The 22,722-nt window shown below is 43.0% G+C and overlaps 1 protein-coding gene across 1 annotated transcript in view; it reads right to left on the bottom strand.

Annotated features, from left to right (window-relative positions):
• Positions 1-1,182: 1,182 nt before the first annotated feature.
• ppap2d (phosphatidic acid phosphatase type 2D) overlaps positions 1,183-22,722 on the bottom strand; it is a 52,668-nt gene continuing 31,128 nt past the window's right edge. The window contains exons 2-6 of the mRNA XM_034189691.1: positions 11,271-11,428; positions 8,357-8,643; positions 8,195-8,252; positions 2,817-2,993; positions 1,183-2,678 (exon numbers count right to left, since the gene is read on the bottom strand). Of these exons, the coding sequence (XP_034045582.1) occupies positions 2,574-2,678; positions 2,817-2,993; positions 8,195-8,252; positions 8,357-8,643; positions 11,271-11,428 (785 nt within the window). The 3' untranslated portion in view covers positions 1,183-2,573. The remainder of the gene's footprint in view (positions 2,679-2,816; positions 2,994-8,194; positions 8,253-8,356; positions 8,644-11,270; positions 11,429-22,722) is intronic.

Below are 22,722 nucleotides of genomic sequence, written 5' to 3' on the forward strand. Positions count from 1 at the left end.
TGTGTGCGCCGCGACAGGAAAAACACCTCCGTGTTGAAAACCATTTGTAGAATTCAGGCGGCTTTTAATGGCTTTCAACAAGTGAGTGAGAAATTGTTTAACAGCTTGGGCATGTTCCAACTTGCCCGTTAAGATTTCCAACGGAGGTGTTTTTCCTGCCGCGACCCCCCACGGTCGGGTCCAGCCCGACATGCGACTCTGCCCGCACGTTCTTTCATTACAAAATGACCGTTAACAATGGAATGTCCGAATAAACTCCTCATGCCGACTTCTTCTGAAAGTTCTCTGTTCTCTGACGACTTACTGCGTCAACAGAGCCTGAAATGTGGAAGTTTTCAACTTGAAACGGCGAGACGCTGCCGCCTCGAAGCGCAGATCGCCGTCAGGCGCCGTGGACCGTCCTTAAAGCGACACTACCAGACCAAAATCTCTCATCAGCCGTTAAAATTTTTACCGAAAACCAGCTGAATTTATTGAATGGTGTCCACTCAGTTGTGCCTTACAGTTTTGAAAAAAATTTTATCAAAGCAACAGTCTCTGAGCCATTCCTAAACAATGAAAAAAATCGACGAGCGGGTGGACGACTCCTCACTCAAAGACTGCCCACAGGCGAATGACGTAACCGACAGGCGTCCACGAGGGTTCAAGCATGTCTGATGTAATCACACGTGATTCAAATCCATATGGTTTTTGAAAAAAATAATAAGGTCGGATACTTTTCTAATAGACCTCGTATACTGGACATGGAAGAGAGGACACTAGATCCAGCAGGGACGTCATTCTCTGCAAGTCAGTGAGTGCACTGTATGCACTTTTATTATTATTATTATTTATTTACTATTATTTTATTTTATTTGGGCATTACTGGGTACAGTAAGGGGAATTTTCACAGTTTATTTACAAGGATAATAAGAGCTAAACACTTTTTGTGCAAACGTGTCATCATTTCAGCTGAGTGGCCACTTCAGTGAGACACCAGCTACAAAACTGTCCCTCGTTCGTGTGTTTGGTCTCTAATTTGTGTCTCCAACTTCTTTCCAACACCCAGTGAGATAGTACCCTTAGTAGTTAGTGGTAGCTTCAGTGTTATCACAACTTTTCAGTTAATGGATTTGTTATTATCAAACGTTAGCTATGCTCACTACTGCCATCACACAGCGAAAAATAACATAAGAAATTGAAAACATTTAACATTCATTTTATTGGTTTGGGGTTTTCTTTTTTAATACAGTGGTTATTTCAGCCTTTGTGGCATTCACAGACAATAAAAAGAACTGGAAACACAAAATATAGCTTTCTGATCATATTTGTGGCTCAGTCTAGTAGTTACCACAGACACAACAGCAAGTCTCCGTACCTGATCAAAACATAAAACACAAACATTGAAATGGTTCACAAATGGCACTAATACTTTTAAAATTCTGTGTGGTTTATAAAATGACTATTTACATTCAATTTGAATAATTATCATTTCAAGGAGAAAAAAAACACACACATATACTATATGTGTCTGACATTAACAGAAATAAACACTGATTATTTCAAATAATATTGATTATATGTATTTCCATTATGTATATTCAAGTGCTATTAATAAAAATGTACAGGAGGACCAATGTGGCCCTTTTGGCTCTCCTGTTAAAGTGGTATTAAAAGGAAAAAAATCAAGGTGCAGCTCAGAGTGGAGCAAACAATTACAAAATTCAGTCAAACCTTCAACTCAGAGACAAAGTGGTTAGTACAGAAAAAAGGCAGAAATGGGGTAGGAATTACTTTCTCACCAGATTTGTCAACATCACTACCTCAGTTATTCAAGAGGGAAAGACAAATACTCTGTTTCTTTGCTTACGAACAAGTTGTCATTTACGGTAGTCAGATTTATGCAATAGCAAGTCTGATTGAACAGTGGGATGCTGAAAGTCAGGAGGTTTAAGGCCCATACGTTTTCGTTATCGCTGTCAGTTCTGTCAGACGGTAAAGAGATGTCTGATGGCATCAACAGCCGGGTAACTTTTTCCAACATGACTAGAAATTCAGAAATGAGACGGATCATTTTGGTGCTGGCTCATTTCCGTTCAAAGACAGGAAACACCAGCGCTGCTTTGAAAGTAGACCACTGTCCAAAAAGCTTCCATCACAGAAGAAAACATTTTCAAACTCTCAACTATTAACAGTGTTAGCAGCTCTAAAAAAAAATCATCTTAAAAAATAGACATTTTCATTTAACATATAAAAATATCTATAATATAACTATGCATTTCTTCTCAATGGACGGGTTTGACTTACAGTCAGATGTGCTTTTTGTCATTCACGTGTGTGTGTGTGTGTGTGTGTGTGTGTATGTAAACCTGTTAAGGTCACTGTGAGTGTGCATTATGATGTTTATCAGTATGCCCCAAAAAGGTGAGCCTGTGTTAGATTGTGCTACGGCAGCTTTAACGGGCATCCTTCTATTAGAAAGATTCCCTTTTCTAAAACCAAGCTTCCCTTTCTCCTCGCCTGTCTGACATTCTGCCTGTCTTTCTGCAGGCCATCTTGTCCTGTCTTCTGGTTCCTGGAATGACACTATGTTTCTAGCAGACAGTCTGTTGGCTGGACAGTGGACTCTCCAAGGACATGCTGGTGGGAGACAGGTCTGGACGGACACAGGGCTTAAACATGGACGAGATGTAGAAGGCCTGCAGGCACAGACGTAAACCCCGTCAGGTAGTATACAAAGACCAGACACACTGTCAATCACACACAAAGACTGGGAGAGAGCAGCAACAAACAAATGCTTTAAACGCAGATTTCACTGCTGATTTTTTTCGACATACCACCCAGTATGCAGTAAGCCCTCCTTGGATGAAGCCTGTGATGACATCGGAGGGATGGTGACGGTAGTCAGAGATGCGGCTCAGGCCCGTGTAGATGGCAATCATCACCAAGATGAACTGTATTAGTGGACGCAACAGTCGAGCTCCTCGCCACGAAAACCGGGCCTGCAGGTAGAACTAAAAACACATTCTAACGTGAATGTGTAGTCCATGGGCCAAGCAGGTTTTCGGTACCACTTAAGGGGAAAAAAACGATATTTAGAATCCAGCCTTAGTGTATCATGGCCTACACAAAAATGTATTACAGCCACCCCTGGGTGGTAGCTGTAGCCAGGTATGAATTAATGAAGAATTACACAGAGGTCAAACTTTAAAAATGCTCCAATCATGTTGAAAACTATATCACATTATTTGTCTGATCATAACGATTCCAAAAAGGTATAGTTTGGACTGTCTATGATGGAATGTTCTGGGGTTATGGGGTCAAAACAGCAAAAATCGTGACAAAGGTCAATTTCAGTTTGTACAGGAGTCAAATATTAAAGTTGCTTTAATTTCAGCAAAAAATTATGCAAATTATTGTTTGGGTTAATAGGGTTCTAAAAAGGAATAGTTTGCACGCTCTGTCATGCTTAGTTATGTTACGGGGTAACATACGTCACATGTCATAGAATTCAATAGATGTTGACCTTGTTTGACCTTTACTTTGGAGACCAAACAGTCAACACAGTCAAAACTATTCCATTTATTGATCCTTTTATTTCAACCAATAATTTGCATCATTTTTTGCTGAAATTGGAGCAACTTTAACTTTTGACCGCTGTACAAACTGAAATTGACCTTTGTCACCATTTTTGCTGTTTTTACACCATAACTCCAGAACATTCAGTCATAGATAGTCCAAACTATACCTTTTTGGAATTGTTATGATCAGACAAATAATGTGATATAGTTTTCAACATGATTGGAGCATTTTTAAAGTTTGACCTCTGTGTAATTCTTCATTGACCCCTACCTGGCTACAGCTACCACCCTGGGATGGCTATCATACATTTTTGCGTAGGCCGTGATACACTGAGGATGGATTCAAAGTGTTGTTTTTTTCCGCTTAAGTGGTACCGATTAGGTCAAAATTCATGATTGGCTCATGGACTATTACTGACGTCACAACAAACACATTTTCCCCACAGTTCACAATCTGCTGCAAACCCTGAGTAGGTCTTAGATGTTGCATTCCCTTGATTTTTATGTCAAACATACGAAGCCATTTCCCTTCTGCATTACATCACCATAACATAAACGTTATTTGACTGTAAGTCTTTACCATTTTGTTAAATTTATTTCCTATACAGTTGAAAATAAATATAGTAAATTGCTGATCTGTTCCTGAAAAAAAAAGACGTTTAAGTAATAATTGTTTTTGGGTTTTCTATATTCTGTGCAGTCAAAATTATGCAATGGTATACACAGAGTGCAAAAAGTATGCATTTGGTTCAATGTCCCTTAGAACATTTTACTTTGACCAGATGTTGAAAGTTGAATCACTGCTCAATTTGCACGACATACTGCTACCACCAGGTACCTCACTGACCACATTCTACTACATTTATATATTCATTTATATTCTACCGTTGTTTTTTTACTCTGTATTGTCTGAGAGACTGAGAGTAACGGAATTTCAATTCTTAATATGTCTGTGTTATGCATTGCAGAATTGACAAATAAAGTTGACTTGATGTTTATGGTAGCCATCAACAAGCTTGTGGCAGAATTCCAGTTGAATATTTGACCACTCTTCTAAGCAGGATTGGTAGAGTTCCGTTCAGTTACCCGAATTTTAAGCATAGTCTATTAGTCCTGATACTTTGAAGAAAATTGAGTTTGGGACTTTTGGATAGACATTTTAAATGCTTAATGTTAGCCTGCTTGATCCATTCTACAGCGTTGATGTGTGTTTGGTGTCATCATACTTTTGAAAAACCCAATTGTGTCCACGTTTCAACTGCCGAGCAGCTAGACTCTCACTTATGATTTGAAATTTTGCTGAGGAGTTCTCAGTTAGTCTATGTTCTTCATTATTCCATCCACTCTGTGAAATGCACCAGTTCCAAAACAGCCTCAGAACATGATGCTACCTCCACCATGCTTAAAAACATAAACAGTGTTTTTGGGGTTGAATGCCTCACCTTTACTCTTCCAAACAACTCAATCTTTTTGTCATCAGTCCATAAAATTTTTTTTCAGCAGGTTTTGTCTCTGTCCAAGTGGTCAGCTTAAAACTGTAGTCAAGTTTGATGGTGTCAATTTTGAGAAGAGAAGGGGTTTCTTTCTTGGATGCCAACCATGGTGGTGATTCATAGTGATGTAAAACTCACTTGACTGTAGACAGTAATAATTGTGTTCCTGCAGCTTCCAGTTTATGACAAGCCTGTTCCAGAGCATCCAAACCTATTTTCTCTCAGTTGAAAATGACAGATTTGACTCTTCCTCCAGACCTTGGCAAAAGTGGCTACACGTCCCAATAACATTTATTTAGATAAAATTGTTTGATCTGATAACACTGGTCAACACGATTTTTCTTGCATGGAGTTTTTCATTTTGGCTAAGTTGGGAGCACTGAATCTGAATCTGGTGTTATTTTGCCAATCACACCATGTTTTTGAGATATGAAAACATATTTCTCATATCAAGCATTGAAGCAAAAGCCGCAGTCTTGCACAACTCTTCAGTGCCATAAACTGACTTTGGAATTTTTACCCCTTGAGTTGCACTCGATCAGTACCTTGTCTCTGTTCAAAGTTAAGCTAAAAACGTACTTGTTCAGAATTGCTTTTAGCACGTAGAGTCTTATTATGGGGGAGGTGATGGTCTAGTGGTTAAGGTGTTGGGCTTGAGTCCAGAAGATCATGGGTTCAAATCCCCACCTGACTGGAAAATCACTAAGGGCCCTTGGGCAAGGCCTTTAATCCCCTATTGCTCCCGGTATGTAGTGAGTGCCTTGTATGGCAGCACCCTGACATCGGGGTGAATGTGAGGCATAATTGTAAAGCGCTTTGAGCGTCTCATGCAGATGGAAAAGCGCTATATAAATGCACTCCATTTATTATGATGGTTGTTTTGTTATTTTATTGTTGTTGATTTTATTGTATTCATGTAAAGCACTTTGGTTCAGTGGTTACTGTTGTAAAGTGCTATACAAATAAAGATTAATTTGATTTGATAAACGATATTACGGCTCTTGTTCACATTTCACGAACCTGGTTTAAAAACTATGCTTTTGAAGCTGCTTTTGTGCAGGATTAGTGGCGTCAAACCCGTGAGTGAATGAGCAACGTTTGTGTAATCCATCAATACGGAACATGCAGACTGCAAAAAACGTGATGTGGTGGAGGAAATCTGAGCTCAGATTCAGATTCAACACCCCAAAATGACCCTAAATCAGTTCTCAAAGTCCATGCAAGAAAAACAAATAATTTTTTGTTGACCAGTGTAATCTTGTAATCTACGTTTTTTTTAGAAATGGCTACAAGAATCATTTCTGACTTGTGTAAATCTGTGAGCCTCTTACTCAGACTGAGCTCATAGGACTTTCCCATTGTACACAACTGGTCGGTCTAATGACTGCTGTCAGACAAACCTTCTGATGGTGGCATGTAAATGTGTCATAGTGATTGATCTTCGTCACTAACAGGAAGTTAAAAGGCTTTGGAAAGTTTAAAGACATTAAGGAAATTTTGCTACCACTTAATAATTTAAGTTGACAAGTTTATAATTTTGACCCAGTCTGACTAATTTTAAACCTGAGTTCATTTCAGAAAGCCCAAAATAAACCTTCTGGTGTATGTTGTACAATCATTCCTCCCCAGAAAAAGAATAGTTTCAAAGAAACCACTGCCAGGCCAATACCACTGTGAGATTCATGTCTATGACGACTGTATGTAAACCTTTGACAACAAAATGGGCATGGGTGGTGCAGCTGCCAAAGTAAACATGTCAGTGGGTGCTTGAGATAAACATAAAACTGAAGCTGGTGGACTTTTAAGTGAAAAATGGATGTGCGTAACACCCACTAGGCCAGAGAGGAAAAGGAAGGCTTGTGTGAGTGCTTTAGCTCTATCGCAACCCCATTTCCTTCTTTTGTTCGTCCTCCTGTCCTGCTTCAGTGCTACAGTACGGAATAGACGTGCGTTTCTATAAATGAGGTCAGAGAGCAAGCGTGATGCAGATGCAGATACAGAGTGGAGCTTTATGAGGTGGCGGGTGGTGTGTCTGGGCTCGCCAGCCTCTGGGGAGCACGTCGCCCGCATTCCTGCAGTGCGGCCAACCCTCAGCTGCTCGATCCCATCTGAGAGCAGGTGTCCCTCTTCCCGCCTTATATGCTCGCAGCTGGCCGTGGTCCGGGTGGCATGTAGCTACAGGTCTGACACATTCTCTCCAGGTTGGCTACAGCATGCTGAAAGGTTTGCAGTGAGACGTGGACAAAACAAGGGAAACAAACTCAGAGAGGGCTTGTTTTTCCCTGTTTTCTTCTCTTCAGTACTTTTACTGTTTTATTGCCTATTTTACTCAACTGCTCTGTTTTTTATTCACTTTCTAGATTTCATTCGCAGTGTAGAAAACAAACAGCACAGGCGGTGAGATCTCTTTTCCCCACTTTGGGATTTCTTGGCTTCATTTCACATATCCATAATAAAATATTTAAGAAACCTAAACACTATCTGTAGGGATTGTCGAGGATCACAGACGCATTATGGATAATAATGCGCTTTTGTCTCTCCCAACTGTCATTCCTCCCTCACAATGGAGCCTGGGCAGCACAGTGTGAGAGAAAGGAGGATGGAGAGATGGGGGAAGGAGGTGGAGAGCTGAGGGGGTGACTCTGGCTGAAAGAAGCCTGTCGATCTCTCAGCGGGCATATTCAACCCTTCCACCCCTCCCCAAATGAGAGCCGCAACAAGGCCTCTTCTGTCTGAGCAGACTCTTCATCTATTCATGTTTCCCGTGGAAAACATTCTCCCTCGTTTTCTATCTCCCCCCCTTTTCTCCCTTTTTGCTGTCTCACAAATACTTTCAGTTTGAAGCAAGATACTTCAGAGAACTAGTGATCACAAAGACGTCTTCCCACATGATCAAAAGTGAGAATATGTTCAACAACACGCCTTGATGTGTGTTTGGACATATTTTATTAGTTTGTATAGTTAATCGTGGAAAACCGCGTTCTTGGCCATAGGGGAACGGGGTTTGTCTTTGGTGTTTGAAATGAAAGTGAGAGCTGCACTATTTTGTCAACACAAAAAATACTGTAATTACACAATGTGAAAAGTGAAAGCTACAGAACAGGAGTGTTGGTATGTGTTCATAAAGCGGAGGACACTTACCGCCAGATAAAGCATGGTGTACATCGCAAAGGACGCATGGCCAGAAAAAAACGACTTCCTAAAAGAGAAGACCTCCGTGAGTCACACTGCTGCATATTCCACCCTCAGTAAACCAATCAAATCAGTTCTGAGTACAGCCGCGTGCATGCCCACGCCACATACCGCGCCTCTTCCACCATCTTCTTACTCGTCCGCGGGCATTCGACGTGGGGCACATAACTGCCTGGAGTGCAGTTGATGGATGCATAGGTGATGTTGCAGACCGACAGGAAGTTGGGTCGCAGTCGCCCCACACTTAGCTTGGCCATATTGGTGAGAGACTGACCCACACAGCAGCCAAACAGAAAGCTTCCCAACTCCTTGTACAAGCATGACACGTAACGGTTGCTCACAAAAGCCCTGGAGTGCACGCTTCGGAATCGCACCCGGTAACATTCGCCCAGCGCAATCTGAAAGAAGAAAATAAGACAGACAGTCTTACTGAGCAGAACAAATCTATTTATGACACAGATGCACAAAATAAATTCATCTATGCATTTTCTGGACCTGCTTATTCTATATAAGGCTGACAGGAGTGGAGGGGGAGAAGGGGTGCTGCAGCCTATCCCACTGGTCATTGGGTGAGAGGCGCGGTACACACTGGACAGGCCACCAGTCTATCGTAGGGCCGAGACATATAGAGAAACAAACTCATTCACACTCTCACTCACACCTTCAGTCAATTCAGAGTCACCAATTCACCTAACGTGCATGTGGGAGGAAGCCGGAGCACCTGGAGGGAACCCACACGAACACGGGGAGAAGATACAAACATCTACACAGAAAGGCCCAGGCAGGAAGTGAACCTGGGACCTTCTTGCTGTGAGGCAGCAGTGCTAACCACTATTCCACTGTGGAGCTCGGTGGCCTGAGTTGATCTAAACCCCCCACAAACACACACACAAACGCAGTAAGAGCATCAGGTCAGTGATGTTGTACACCCCTCACTTTGCCATTAGCTTGCTGTCTGCTTTTCACCTTTTGACCCATGTCATCCCACACCACTCCAAGGGGAGTGAGGTCTGGTGACTGTGCTGAGTGAGATTCTTCATAGAGCAATGTACCAAGACTGTCCAAAAACATTTGGAAAGAATCCCCAAAATACACTGAGCAGTTACCAACAATGTCTTCTGAAGACTCAGTTCAAACAAAACTGTTTTTACATCCGCCAAGCACCCTGATTCATGCATTTATTTCTTCTAGATTGGACGACTGCAATGTTCTATTTTCTGGTTTACTGCAGTCCAGCATTAGGGCTCTCCAACTGGCTCAAAATGCTGCTGCCAGACGTTTGACAGGAAGCAGAAAGTTTGACCACATTACACCTAATCTGGCATCTCTTCACTGGCTTCCTATCCCATTGAGATCAGATTTTAAGGTTCTGCTACTAACCTATAAAATTATTCACGGACTGGCACCTCCCTACTTAGCTGACCTACTTAAACCCTACGTACCGGCCCAGACTCTGTGTTCTCAGGGTGCAGGACTACTTTGTGTCCCTAGAGTGACTAAAAAGTCTGTGGGTCACAGAGCTTTCTCTTATTGTGTCACTGTTCTGTGGAATGATCTCCCTGCATCGATAAAACAGTCAGATTTGTAGAGACTTTCAAGTCCAGACTTAAGAAGCACTTATTTTCCATTTCGTATGGCTAGCATACTGGCATAGTATGTTACTATGCTCTTTACCCTTTTAAATCCATTTTAGGAATTAGGAAACAAAACGGGCCGCGGCCTCAACTAAAGTCTGGGTCTTTTAGTGAAGCTTAAGGGTAGTGGCTGCCGATCACCTTAGTATTTCTTCTGTTTTTCTTGTTGCTAAATGCTGATAAATTATACTGTATTTGTTGTCTTTCTGCCCCTGATTCTGTTTTTTTTTTCTCTCTGTTTAAGGTGCGGCTCCATCCAGAGATGGGAGTGGGTGTTTTTCTCTGCAGGCCTCCCGTCAAGTGCACCAGCATGGACTCCCTAAATCTCCCAAAATTTCCTGTATAATTTCCTGTATTGTCAACTGTGTCGGTTGCATGGCCCAAGCAGAAGGACACCCCTTTGACTCCGGTCTGCTTGAGGTTTCTTCCTCAAATCATCAGAGGGAGTTCTTCCTTACCACTGTTGCCTGTGTGCTTGCTCTGGGGGTTGGTCAGGTTAGACCTTAATTGTGTGAAGCGCCTTGAGGTGACATTGTTGTGATTTGGTGCTATACAAATATAAATGAAATTAACCATCAGATTACAAGGTAAAACCTCTTAAATCAATCTAATGTCCTTTTTAAACAGAAACGAGGAGATAATCAGTGAGTCGTTACTGACACTCTGAAATGACGTAGTTGCCGCAGCACGTCTGAGTCTGACGTGCTGCTGTGGCGCTCTGATCGCTTCCCCCATCTTTTATTATGAAATAATGCTGAATTTATGTGGAAACGATTGTCATAAAAAAGCTTCAGATATCTGTCGCTGAGATAGATGATGACTGGAGTGTAGTTTTAAACAGAAATGAGGTGACACTCACAAATTCTGCTGAGCTCTGAAATGATGCGTGCGTAATGAAGGCAGGGTGGACTGATTTTTAGGGGGTACTGTTCGGTCTGTGACACCGGATCCAGATTCAGGATCAGGATTTCACTTTGTAGACTTTTAAGGATTACGTCAAAACTACTTCACGGATACGACATCACGATGTAAAACCAAGATCAGGAAGACACTATTTTGTTTCAGCTTGTAAATTAAATATCAGATTGCAACATCTTGACCATTCGGACCATTCTGCATCAGTATGCAATCACTGCACTGTGTTGTGGAATCCGGATCCAGGTAAAGTCCGGGTCACTATGTGAATCACATATCTTTTTCCATTTATATCTCCAATTTCGCTTGCTTAAAAAGTATAACAAAATAGCAAAGTTGTTTTTTATTGTTGTATCTGTCTGTTCTGTAAAAATGCAATGTTTGGGTTTATTTCTTTTTTTAAGGCAGGTGTTCCAGTCATTTTGGATGCTAATTTATCCTTATGTTGGTGGCACATCCTGCCGTGTGTGTTTTACCGTGAGGCCAGTGATGACGATTCCACCAGCAATGAGCAGCACGTCAGGGATGGCCTCCCTGTCTCTGAAGGGATAGGTGATGGTTGAGTCACCGCAGAAGAAACCCCGCTCATACGGAGTCACCGCCTTCAGTTCACAGGCAAAGAAAGGGATGGAGGCTGAGAAAGAGAGGACAAAGAAAAAAGATAATGTGGTGAGAGTGTGTGAGCAAGAGGTCTCTGCAGAAAACATCACCAGAAGATAAAAGTGATCCTGGGTGCAGCAGGCTGCAATAAAGCGGGGCGTCTCAGGAGAACCTGTTGAGAGAAGTGGGGTTCCCACATGAAAAGGGGTCAAACTTTAAAGCGTGTCACTCATCTGCTGATATGATTTCCAGATTCCCAAAGGAGCTAACATTCTGCACAGTTATTCCAGCAGAGGAGCAAGGAGACGAAGAGATGACAGACATGCAGCCAGAAACACATGATAATAACAATGACAGCGGAGAATTAAAATGGGAATGAAGGCAGCGGTTATTAGAAAGCGGATTATACAGAAAATTACAGAGGAGCCAAAGATGAGAAAGAGAATGATGCAGCGTTCCAGGTAAAAGCGCCGACCTTTAATTTAATACAGAATGACATTAATAGCTTTCCTACTTAAGTGTTTGCTATATTTTCCTTTGCCGGTCACCAATCTCACTTTATCAGGTGTGAGGCCGCCAAGGTCTGTCTCACTTAAGCAAACAAACCTCACAGGCTGACGGTGAAAGTTCACCAGCTGAAAGTTGTGCAATGCTTTTTAACAATGATCAATGGGAATATGAGCTTTTTCAGCTTGTGTGGTGGGAACCGAGTTGCAGAGGTTTTTGTAGCTGGCTGTGCTGCAAATCTGGAGCCGAAGGCACTATAAAATCCTGCCTGATCTGTTTCTGGTTTCTCTGTCCCTTATAACCATGTCCCCTTGTCACTACCCACCCCCAACCCCCTCCCAATGAAATGCAGCAAGAACATTTAGCTAATAATTAACCTCTACGCCTCTCCCTGTCTTCCCAGGCCTGCCGGTTGGGTGGAACGCACCCAGGCCGAAACACTTCCACTGCCAGGGAATCTCACAGACTACGTGACTGAGTAGTACACAGGAAACACGCAGGCTGGAGTGAACATTATTTAATCAAAAGTGTCCAATGGATAGGATGCAGGACATGGACACCAGACATATATAACTCCATTTAGTTCAGCTTCCCTCCAGGTCCAACACCAGTTAACAAATAAACAAGGAAAACACATCACACACGGCTTTGAGAAAATACACCAGCAGTAATTCTAGATGCAGATCTGTGACAATATAATCAAGCCAGAGTTGAGCAGACTGATTCAGAAGAGTATTCCGTAGTTAAAAGAAAGGCGTGACCTCCACACTGAAAGTCATACCGACCCAACAGAAAGGCCAAACAATGATAAAATCCAATCCTCGCTCATACGTGAGCAAATCAGGGAGGGAAGAAGAGAGAGAAACATGTTGCAAGTAGATAGCAGAGAAAGTGTCGCAAACAGAGAGAGATAGGAAAAACCACAAATCTGATTCCAATTCTGCAAGTCCTCCTTAAACTGCCACGTATCTGAAGCACATGCACGTAATTCCACCACAGATTCGCACGAACAAACCTCGTGTCATGCAGGTCTTCCAGCAGGTATGTTAGTCACATAATGTCAGAGGAATTTATGGGAACAAATCCAAGCATTGTATCATCTGGTGACATCTTTCACAGCTTTCAAACTAATTTTCATACAATTTAAAATTAATACCATGTTCTTCACTTGAGATTCTCATAATTATTTCTGACAGAGGTGTTAATCATAAGTCTTCAGAGGTATATCGGAGGGGTTATATTCAACTGTAATACTGATGTGTCCGGTGAAAAAGAAGATAGAAGGCCTAAAGACAGTCTCATAACTCTAGATTATTTAAAGGGTGTCATAATAGACACCTCTTATGAAAGCAAAAAGATGTGAACACACAGCAGCATTTTACAATAATTTTAGAGCAGAGGTCTCAGACTGGTTCCAGAAAGGGCCAAGAGGGTGCAGGTTTTCTTTGCAACCATCCACTCCACCAGGTGATTTCACTGATGAACTGATTCCATCTGCTCAAAGTGATGTTAGCATGAGCAGTTGTATAGTGCTATTTCTTCCTGCTGGGATGTTGGTCATCTCCAGTGCCAAGGTTCTTGTGGCTGGTTCAACACAGCTGCAAACCACCAAATGCTGGTGAATTCATAAAGGCTGTGAAACAGCTGAGGGCAGGGAAAGGTCTAGGGATCTGTGGCATCAGAGCTGACCTTCTCCTGATTGTAGCACATTTGAAGCTGAGTGAGGAATCAGAGTATCTGGGTTTATGACTGTCCTGGATCAAGACTAAGATCTAGGCTTTGAGGGGCCCCGTCACACTTAGCACGAGCCAAGCCGAATCAGGCGGACTGTCAAGAAAACCACAATTTGCAGATCTGGGAGGGAATAAGAATTGCGGAGGACAGCTGTCTGAATACCCAGGCTGCGCCCCGACCCACCCGCCTTCAGCGGTGGACACGGATCCGTGGAAATGTTGGAATTGTATTAGAATGGGAATAACCCTTTGTGTCTGATGATTTGTGGACGTTAATGCTGGATTACGGTCGTAAATAGCTGTTTACCGGCTCCGCTACTGCGTAAACTCAACTTGCGACCGTAAAATCCAGCATTAACATCCACAAATCATCAGACACAACAGGGTTATTCCCTAATTTACTGGTGTAATGCTGACCTTTTAGCGGATAATTTCCAATATATCAAGGCCTAAGGGGTGTCTGGCTGTGCTGAGTGAGATAAAGGCACTCTGTAACCTCAACTCTGTCAATATGGACTAACCAAAGTCCAACAAACTTATGTTAAAATGAGATCTGTCACACTCTTTGTTGCTCTTTGTTTCTGGATCAAGGGTTAGTGAACATAAACACCGCTGGACGCACTTTATTTATTCAGCTGAATGCACATTAGTTGTTATCTTTCTTATTTATTGTAGTTTTTGTGCCTGTTTCTGCTGAATTGTGCCATGTGTTAAGCCTGGTATCAACTGTGTGGTTTTTGACTAATCCAGACAGAAGAGTAGCATCATGAAAGAAATGTGGCATTATCTTTGGTTGTAGCTCGGAAACTGATATTTTCTGTATGTTTTGATTATAATTATTATATTTTGGCCATTTTATTCATTTATTTTTTCATTTGTGTTCATTTTGTTCTTTCACATTCCTGTTTGGTGGAAATGTCTTTGTGAACTATGTTGTACAGGTTTAAGGATGGCTGCTGTCACACTCTTGCGAGCAAAGACATCCTGGGAAAAATATCAGACATTGTCTGAAATTCGGCGACCCACATGCAAGAAATGCAGCATGAAATGAGCCTGTCCATAGTCCCCCCAACCCCAACCCGGCAGTAAAGCACAACCGATCTACAGCGCAGATTGACGTGGTTCATCCCAGCACTTCCATAAAAAAAGGCATGAATGGAATTTGTTTCTAAACAGCTGATAAAAGCACTCACCCTCACCAGAAACCTATAGTCTGTCCAATCTGTTATCATAAATGAGCTTTGGTATTTGGCTGTTCACCTGACTAAGCTCCGGAAACAAGCGCAACTAAGTCATTTTTCTTTCCTACCATCAGGATAACTCCATCACACATATTTAACAAGTCTCTCCCATTTCCAGCTGCAGAAATCACTGTACAAACTAGGAGATGCCACAGTGTAAAGCCACCTTGACACCTGCACAAATTTAACCCCCCAGTGCCGTGCAATTCGCTGTGATCTGCTGGATGCCGTACTTTGTGCTGCTGGACGCTGCATTATATAAAATAAGAATTTCATAGCAGATTAATCATTTGCTCTCAGAGTTTGGCTGATGAAAGCACCTCTAATCGCTCTGGAATCACAGAGGAATTTTCTACAGCTGCAGCTGTTCTCGTGTGCTTCATTACGTGGAGAACGCATTTGGAATCATTTCAAAGGTAATTATTTGTAATATTCATATTGTAATGACTTGGTAAAACAGATGCATTGTCACTCCTTCGTATGAGTAGCTGTAAAATTATGTTTATTATAGATTTAATAGTAAGTTCCTTCGGCTGCTCCCTTGTTTACACTCGGGGTCGCCACAGCAAATCCAAGGTGGATCTGCATGTTGAATTGGCACAGGTTTTACGTCGGATGCCCTTCCTGACGCAACTCCACATTACATGGAGAAATGTGGCAGGGGTGGGATTTGAACCCGGAACCTTCTGCACTGAAACCAAGCGCATTAACCACTTGGCCACCACCCCTGCGTTTATTATAGATTTAATATCTCATCATAATCGTTCAGATGAACTACGCTGTGATGCGCTGCGCTGGCTACAATGACTCACACTGACACTCAGTGTTTTTGAATTGTTTGCACAATGTTCACGTGAAGTTCACATAATGCATGCCAGAGCTTTTGAACATTTCAAAATTTTCTTTGCACACTTGCACAAAGCTGCGCACAGTTTACAATGGTTTACAACGACTTTACGCTGTGGCACGACAGACTGCGTACCAGTGCGCCGATCAAATTTGTGCAAGTGTCAAAGCACCTTTAGTCGTAAACAGTGTAATGTGGAGTGTGTTTGGAGCGCCAACTTGGCTTATTCTGTATCAGACAGCAAATATTAGAAAACACTGTAACTGTGCTGGAGACCACGTGTTATACATCATGTGCATAAATTCACACAAACTCCAAGCGTCCATGTCCAAGTCACACACCATGCTTTAAACATTTCACAACAAGATACCAAAACACTCTGGAGACACTCACATCATCTGTCAGGCAGCTGTGAGCAACACTTTGCACCTGGACAAGGCACGCTCAGAGAGATCCAGGCCAGGAAGGGCCGCAAAGGGACCCAAAAGAAGGAGGAGGACAACGAGTGGGTCTGCCAATGCAGAGAGTGCAAAATGTGCTGCTTGATGGTCATCAAAGGAGGAATGTGTTCAAATAGTCAAAAGGAAGAGGAAGAAAGTGGGAGAGAAGAGAGGGAGGGAGAACGGGAGGAGAGGGGGTAAAGAGGAGGAAAGGGGATAAGAGGCTCACTCTGCGAAACTCTTCTGGATCTAATTTACACATCTATGACCAAAGCCCAGAATGAGCTCACTGTGAGAACAGAACAACATACAAAACAAAACAAAAAAAGAGAAAAACTCTGCAGAAAGTGAATTAAGGTCAGGGACAAAGAAACGAGAGCAGCTGGTGGTTATGCATCAACATAAGTTGAGGTCACACTTGCTGATCGCCTGATCAATAATGTCAAACTAAAAGCCAGGCTCAAAAACTCATAGCCAGGAGGCTTGGAAATCAACTGACAAGGTTGAGGGGGGTTACATGCGAGCAAAGTGAAATGATGGAACCAAGAGAGTTGCAGTAGATGGTGGTTGTGGTATGTGAGGGTCAGAGATCTGAGCTCTGCTGGGACCCCCATCTGTAAACAAGACCCTGACTCATCAAACAGAATACCCAAATCGCTCACACACACATAACATACACTGTAAAAACAACATTTGGATGCCAACAAACTGATCCCACATCCACATCGCAAACAGGCAACCAGATAAACCATAAAACCCACCATCGTGGAAGAACCTCAGCTAACCATGAAAACCACACAACATTAAAAAAAACACCAAAAATCAAATAATCCTAAAGACATGCATTGAGCAAACAGGTCGTTCACTAACACAGACCTAACTGGACCCTCTGGGATCCTGCTGCTGTAGGAAAACAGCAATGACACAGATTATGACTACCGCCCAAAGCTATATGACACCCAATACCATCTGATTCCACAAACGTCATTACTGTGACAGAACAGACAATTACTGGCCTGTCAACACTGGCCCGTAATTTGGGATTTGGGGTGGAAACCAGTCTTAGCACAGCACTGTCCAGGGGATGCAACCTCAATTTTAAGATTCAATTCAAATTATTTCATTTATATAGCGCCAAATCACAACAAAGCTGACTCAAGGCGCTTCACACGAGTAAGGTCTGACCTTACCAACCCCAGAGCAAGCACACAGGCAACATTGGTAAGAAAAAACTCTCTCTGATGATGTTGTGGAAGAAACCTCAAGCAGACCAGACTCAGAGGGGTGACCAGATGCTTGCCAAATTGCAACAATATTAAAGAAATGAATCAAATCATGGAGCAATGTAATTGTTTGTAAACCTGATTATCTGTGGTAAAAGAGTGTGACCTGTCATGCTCATTTCATAAACTGGGGTTGGATGGTCAGACAGCTCACGTCAGATGGCTCGCTGACATCTATGTGGAGCCACCGTCGTGATGCTTCGCACTTCATCCTGTCACTCACACACCCACAATAATTCCTGTGTCCCTGCTACAACATAAATATATTTTCAGACCGCACGTGATTGTGTTGAGCAGTCAAGTGGCATACGCACTCTGCAATGAGGTGTTGAGTCTGAGCATCCCCACCCCCCAATGTGTTTCATGAGGAAATTGTATGGTCGTCAGCGGCAGTGACGCCTGGTGTTCATGACAGTCTAAAAGTTGCGAACAAAAATTAATCTAATACCAAGAACAGTTCTTTGCACAAGCAATGGATACCCTGATTCCAGTACTTGAGAAGCTGAGTTAAAAATCCTTGTGTCTGGGTTTGCGATTGTCCTGGATCAAGACTAAGATCCAGGCAGACTCACCCGTCAGATGCACATCTGTATGTGCTGAAAGTTATTAACCGGAACAGACATTCACTTGTCTCGGCAGTGACATTTAAATCTCTGGGTCCTCGGCCTTTGAGATCAAGAGACAATTGGGAATAACTGATGGACCCATGGAAGACTGATGGAGGACACTGCACAGGTGTGTTTTTGGCAATTCAAAACTCTTCGCAGGACAACAAATGTCCATGTCCTTTATGGTCCTGGTGCTTCATGTCTTACTGTATGGTTGTGAGATGTGGATGGTAACCACTGACATAAGGTGATGAATGGATGTCTTTGGTAGTACGTAGGTGTTTTCAAATGATCCTTGGGGTACTACTGGAATGACTGTGTCAAACAAACGATTACTTCAGGAGATGAGGAGTATCACGTGCATTGTGAGGGAACATCAGCTTCAACATTTTGCCTATGTGGTGTGTTTCTCTGTGCATAATCAGCACACAGGTACCTTATTGAGGACCTCAGTGATTAGAGAAGGCCAAGGAAATGTCCACGCTTCACCTGGCTGTAGCAGATAGATGGGTATTTTCAAGATGTGGTGCCATCCAGGTCCTGTGGATTCCATGGAGATTCTGTGGTGTCACGGATGTAGCAAAGCATGATACCAGCACATGCTCCAAGACTTGACTTGACTTGAAAAGTGTTCTTCTGCTTGGAGTTGCAGAGATGCTCTGGGGTCTCTCCAACTCTGAAAAATGGAATTTTCCTGACTTTTCTTGAATGGTGAGGAGGACGTGATTGCTGGGAATGTGGTCACGGAAGAGCTGCTTGTGAAAATCATCTGACATGCACCATTACATGGCCCGTAATGGTAAATCAATAATAGTAAATAAATAAATAATAATTAATTCATTAATTTATTCTTTATTTTCTGACTAGACATTTTACAGTGTGTAAAATATAGTATGTACAAAGCACACCCCCGGTGCTATTGCCCAACAGGGTGCCGGTGGAAATTAGGCTACTGCTGGGCGAAGACGACGAAGAAGAGGAGGAAAACGTTACCACGAACAGCGGGAGAAGAAGAAAACTAGAAGGGTGTAAATGAGAGTGGGGACTTTGAATGTTGGTAGTATGACTGGTAAAGGGAGAGAGCTGGCTGATATGATGGAGAGGAGAAAGGTAGACATATTGTGTGTGCAAGAGACCAAGTGGAAGGGAAGTAAGAGCAGGAGCATCGGCGGTGGGTACAAGTTGTTGTACCATGGTGAGGACAGGAAGAGAAATGGTGTTGGGGTCATTTTAAAGGAAGAGTATATTAAAAGTGTGCTGGAGGTTAAGCGAGTGTCTGACAGGGTGATGAGTGTGAAGTTGGAAATTGAAAGGGTGATGATGAATATCATCAGTGCATATGCCCCACAGGTTGGTTGTGAGATGAAGGAGAAAGAAGATTTCTGGAGTGTGTTAGATGAGGTGGTGGAGAGTGTGCCCAAGCATGAAAGAGTGGTGATAGGAGCAGACTTCAATGGGCATGTTGGTGAAGGGAACAGAGGTGATGAGGAAGTAATGGGTAGATATGGTATCAAGAATAGAAATGGGGAAGGACAGATGGTAGTTGATTTTGCAAAAAGGATGGAAATGGCTGTGGTGAATACCTACTTTAAGAAAAGGGAGGAGCACAGGGTAACATATAAGAGTGGAGGAAGGTGCACACAGGTGGACTACATTCTTTATAGGAAATCACAGACTGTAAGGTGGTAGCAGGAGAGAGTGTCACTAGACAGCATAGGATGGTTGTTTATAGGATGACTTTAGAGGTAAAGAAGAAGAAGAGAGTGAGAGCTCAACAAAGGATCAGATGGTGGAAGCTGAAGGAGGAAGACTGTTGTGTGAAATTTAGCGAGCAGGTGAGAGAAGCACTAGTTGGAGGGGAAGCAATTTTGGACAACTGGAAAAGTACTGCAGATGTGGTGAGGGAGACAGCTAGGGCAGTACTGGGTATGACATCTGGACAGTGGAAGGAAGACAAGGAGACTTGGTGGTGGAATGAAGAGGTCCAGGAAAGCATAAGGAGAAAGAGGTTGGCGAAAAAGTTTTGGGATAGTCGGAGAGATGAAGAAAGTAGACAGGAGTACAAGGAGATGCGGTGTAAGGCGAGAAGAGAAGTGGCAAAAGCAAAGGAAAAGGCATATTGCGAGCTGTACAAGAAGTTGAATAGTAAGGAAGGAGAAAAGGACTTGTACCGATTGGCCAGACAAAGGGACAGAGCTGGAAAGGATGTGCAGCAGGTTAGGGTGGTAAAAGATGCACATGGTAATGTGCTGACAAGTGAGGAGTGTGTGCTGAGAAGGTGGAGGAAATATTTTGAAGAGTTGATGAATAAAGAAAATGAGCGAGAGAAAAGGCTGGATGATGTGGTGAGAGTAAATCAGGAAGTAAAAGAGATTAGTAAGGAAGAAGTGAGGGCTGCTATGAAGAGGATGAAGAGTGGAAAGGCAGTTGTTCCAGATGACATTCCAATGGAGGCATGGAAATGTCTAGGAGAGATGGCAGTAGAGTTTCTAACCAGATTGTTTAATAAAATCTTGGAAAGTGAGAGGATGCCTGAGGAGTGGAGACGAAGTGTGCTGGTTCCGATTTTCAAGAACAAAGGTGATGTGCAGAGCTGCAGTAACTACAGAGGCATAAAGCTGATCAGCCACAGCATGAAGTTATGGGAAAGAGTAGTAGAAGTTAGGCTTAGAAAACAGGTGAAGATCTGTGAGCAGCAATATGGTTTCATGCCGAGAAAGAGCACTACGATGCAATGTTTGCTCTGAGAATACTGTTGGAAAAGTACAGAGAAGGACAGAAAGAGTTACATTGTGTGTTTGTGGACTTAGAAAAAGCTTATGATAGGGTGCCAAGAGAAGAGTTGTGGCATTGTATGAGGAAGTCTGGAGTGGCAGAGAAGTATGTTAGGGTAGTGCAAGACATGTACAAGAATAGTGTGACAACGGTGAGATGCGCAGTCGGAATGACAGACTCATTCAAGGTGGAGGTGGGATTACACCAAGGATCAGCTCTGAGTCCTTTCTTGTTTGCAGTGGTGATGGACAGGTTGACAGATGAGATCAGACAGGAGTCCCCATGGACTATGATGTTTGCAGATGACATTGTGATCTGTAGTGAGAGTAGAGAGCAAGTTGAGTCTAGTCTGGAGAAGTGGAGATATGCTTTGGAGAGAAGGGGAATCAAAGTCAGTAGAAGCAAGACTGAGTACATGTGTGTGAATGAGAGGGAGCCCAGTGGAATAGTGCAGTTACAAGGAGTAGAAGTGGTGAAAGTAGATGAGTTTAAATATTTAGGGTCAACTGTTCAAAGTAATGGAGAGTGTGGTAGAGAGGTGAAGAAGAGAGTGCAGGAAGGGTGGAGTGGGTGGAGAAAGGTGGCAGGAGTGATTTGTGACCGAAGAATATCAGCAAGAGTGAAGGGGAAAGTTTACAAAACAGTAGCTATGTTGTATGGTTTAGAGACAGTGGCACTAACAAAAAGACAGGAGGCAGAGCTGGAGGTGGCAGAGCTGAAGATGTTGAGATTCTCTTTGGGAGTGACAAGAATGGACAAGATTAGGAATGAACATATCAGAGGGACAGCTCAGGTGGGACGATTTGGAGACAAAGTCAGAGAGGCGAGATTGAGATGGTTTGGACATGTGCAGAGAAGGGACCCAGGGTATATAGGGAGAAGGATGCTGAGGATGGAGCCACCAGGCAGGAGGAGAAGAGGGAGACCAAAGAGGAGGTTCATGGATGTGCTGAGAGATGACATGCAGGTGGTTGGTGTGACAGAGGAAGATACAGAGGACAGGGTGAGATGGAAACGATTGATCTGCTGTGGCGACCCCTAACGGGAACAGCCGAAAGGCAAAGAAGAAGAAGACAAAGCACACCCCCTCATCTCCCCCGACTTCATTATCCATTGCAATGGTTTACTGTAAACATTATGACTTTCCTAGTTCCTAGGGTTTGTAAGAGTAGAATGGGAGGCAGAGCCTTCAGCTTTCAGGTTCCTCTCCTGTGGAACCAGCTCCCAATTCGGATCAGGGAGACAGACACCCTCTCTACTTTTAAGATTAAGCTTAAAACTTTCCTTTTTGAAAAAGCTTATAGTTAGGGTTGGATCAGGTGACCCTGAACCATCCCTTAGTTATGCTGCTATAGACTTAGACTGCTGGGGGGTTTCCCATGATCAATCAATCAATCAATCAACTTTTTTCTTATATAGCGCCAAATCACAACAAACAGTTGCCCCAAGGCGCTCCATATTGTAAGGCAAGGCCATACAATAATTATGAAAAACCCCAACGGTCAAAACGACCCCCTATGAGCAAGCACTTGGCCACAGTGGGAAGGAAAAACTCCCTTTTAACAGGAAGAAACCTCCAGCAGAACCAGGCTCAGGGAGGGGCAGTCTTCTGCTGAGACTGGTTGGGGCTGAGGGAAAAAACCAGGAAAAAGACATGCCGTGAAGGGGGGCAGAGATCGATCACTAATGATTAAATGCAGAGTGATGCATACGGAGCAAAAAGAGAAAGAAACAGTGCATCATGGGAACCCCCCCACAATCTACGTCTAAAGCAGCATAACCAAGGGATGGTCCAGGGTCACCCGATCCAGCCCTAACTATAAGCCTTAGCGAAAAGGAAAGTTTTAAGCCTAATCTTAAAAGTAGAGAGGGTATCTGTCTCCCTGATCTGAAT

This window comes from Thalassophryne amazonica, chromosome 16 (genome assembly GCF_902500255.1).
Source record: "Thalassophryne amazonica chromosome 16, fThaAma1.1, whole genome shotgun sequence".
Taxonomy (NCBI): Eukaryota; Metazoa; Chordata; class Actinopteri; order Batrachoidiformes; family Batrachoididae; genus Thalassophryne; species Thalassophryne amazonica.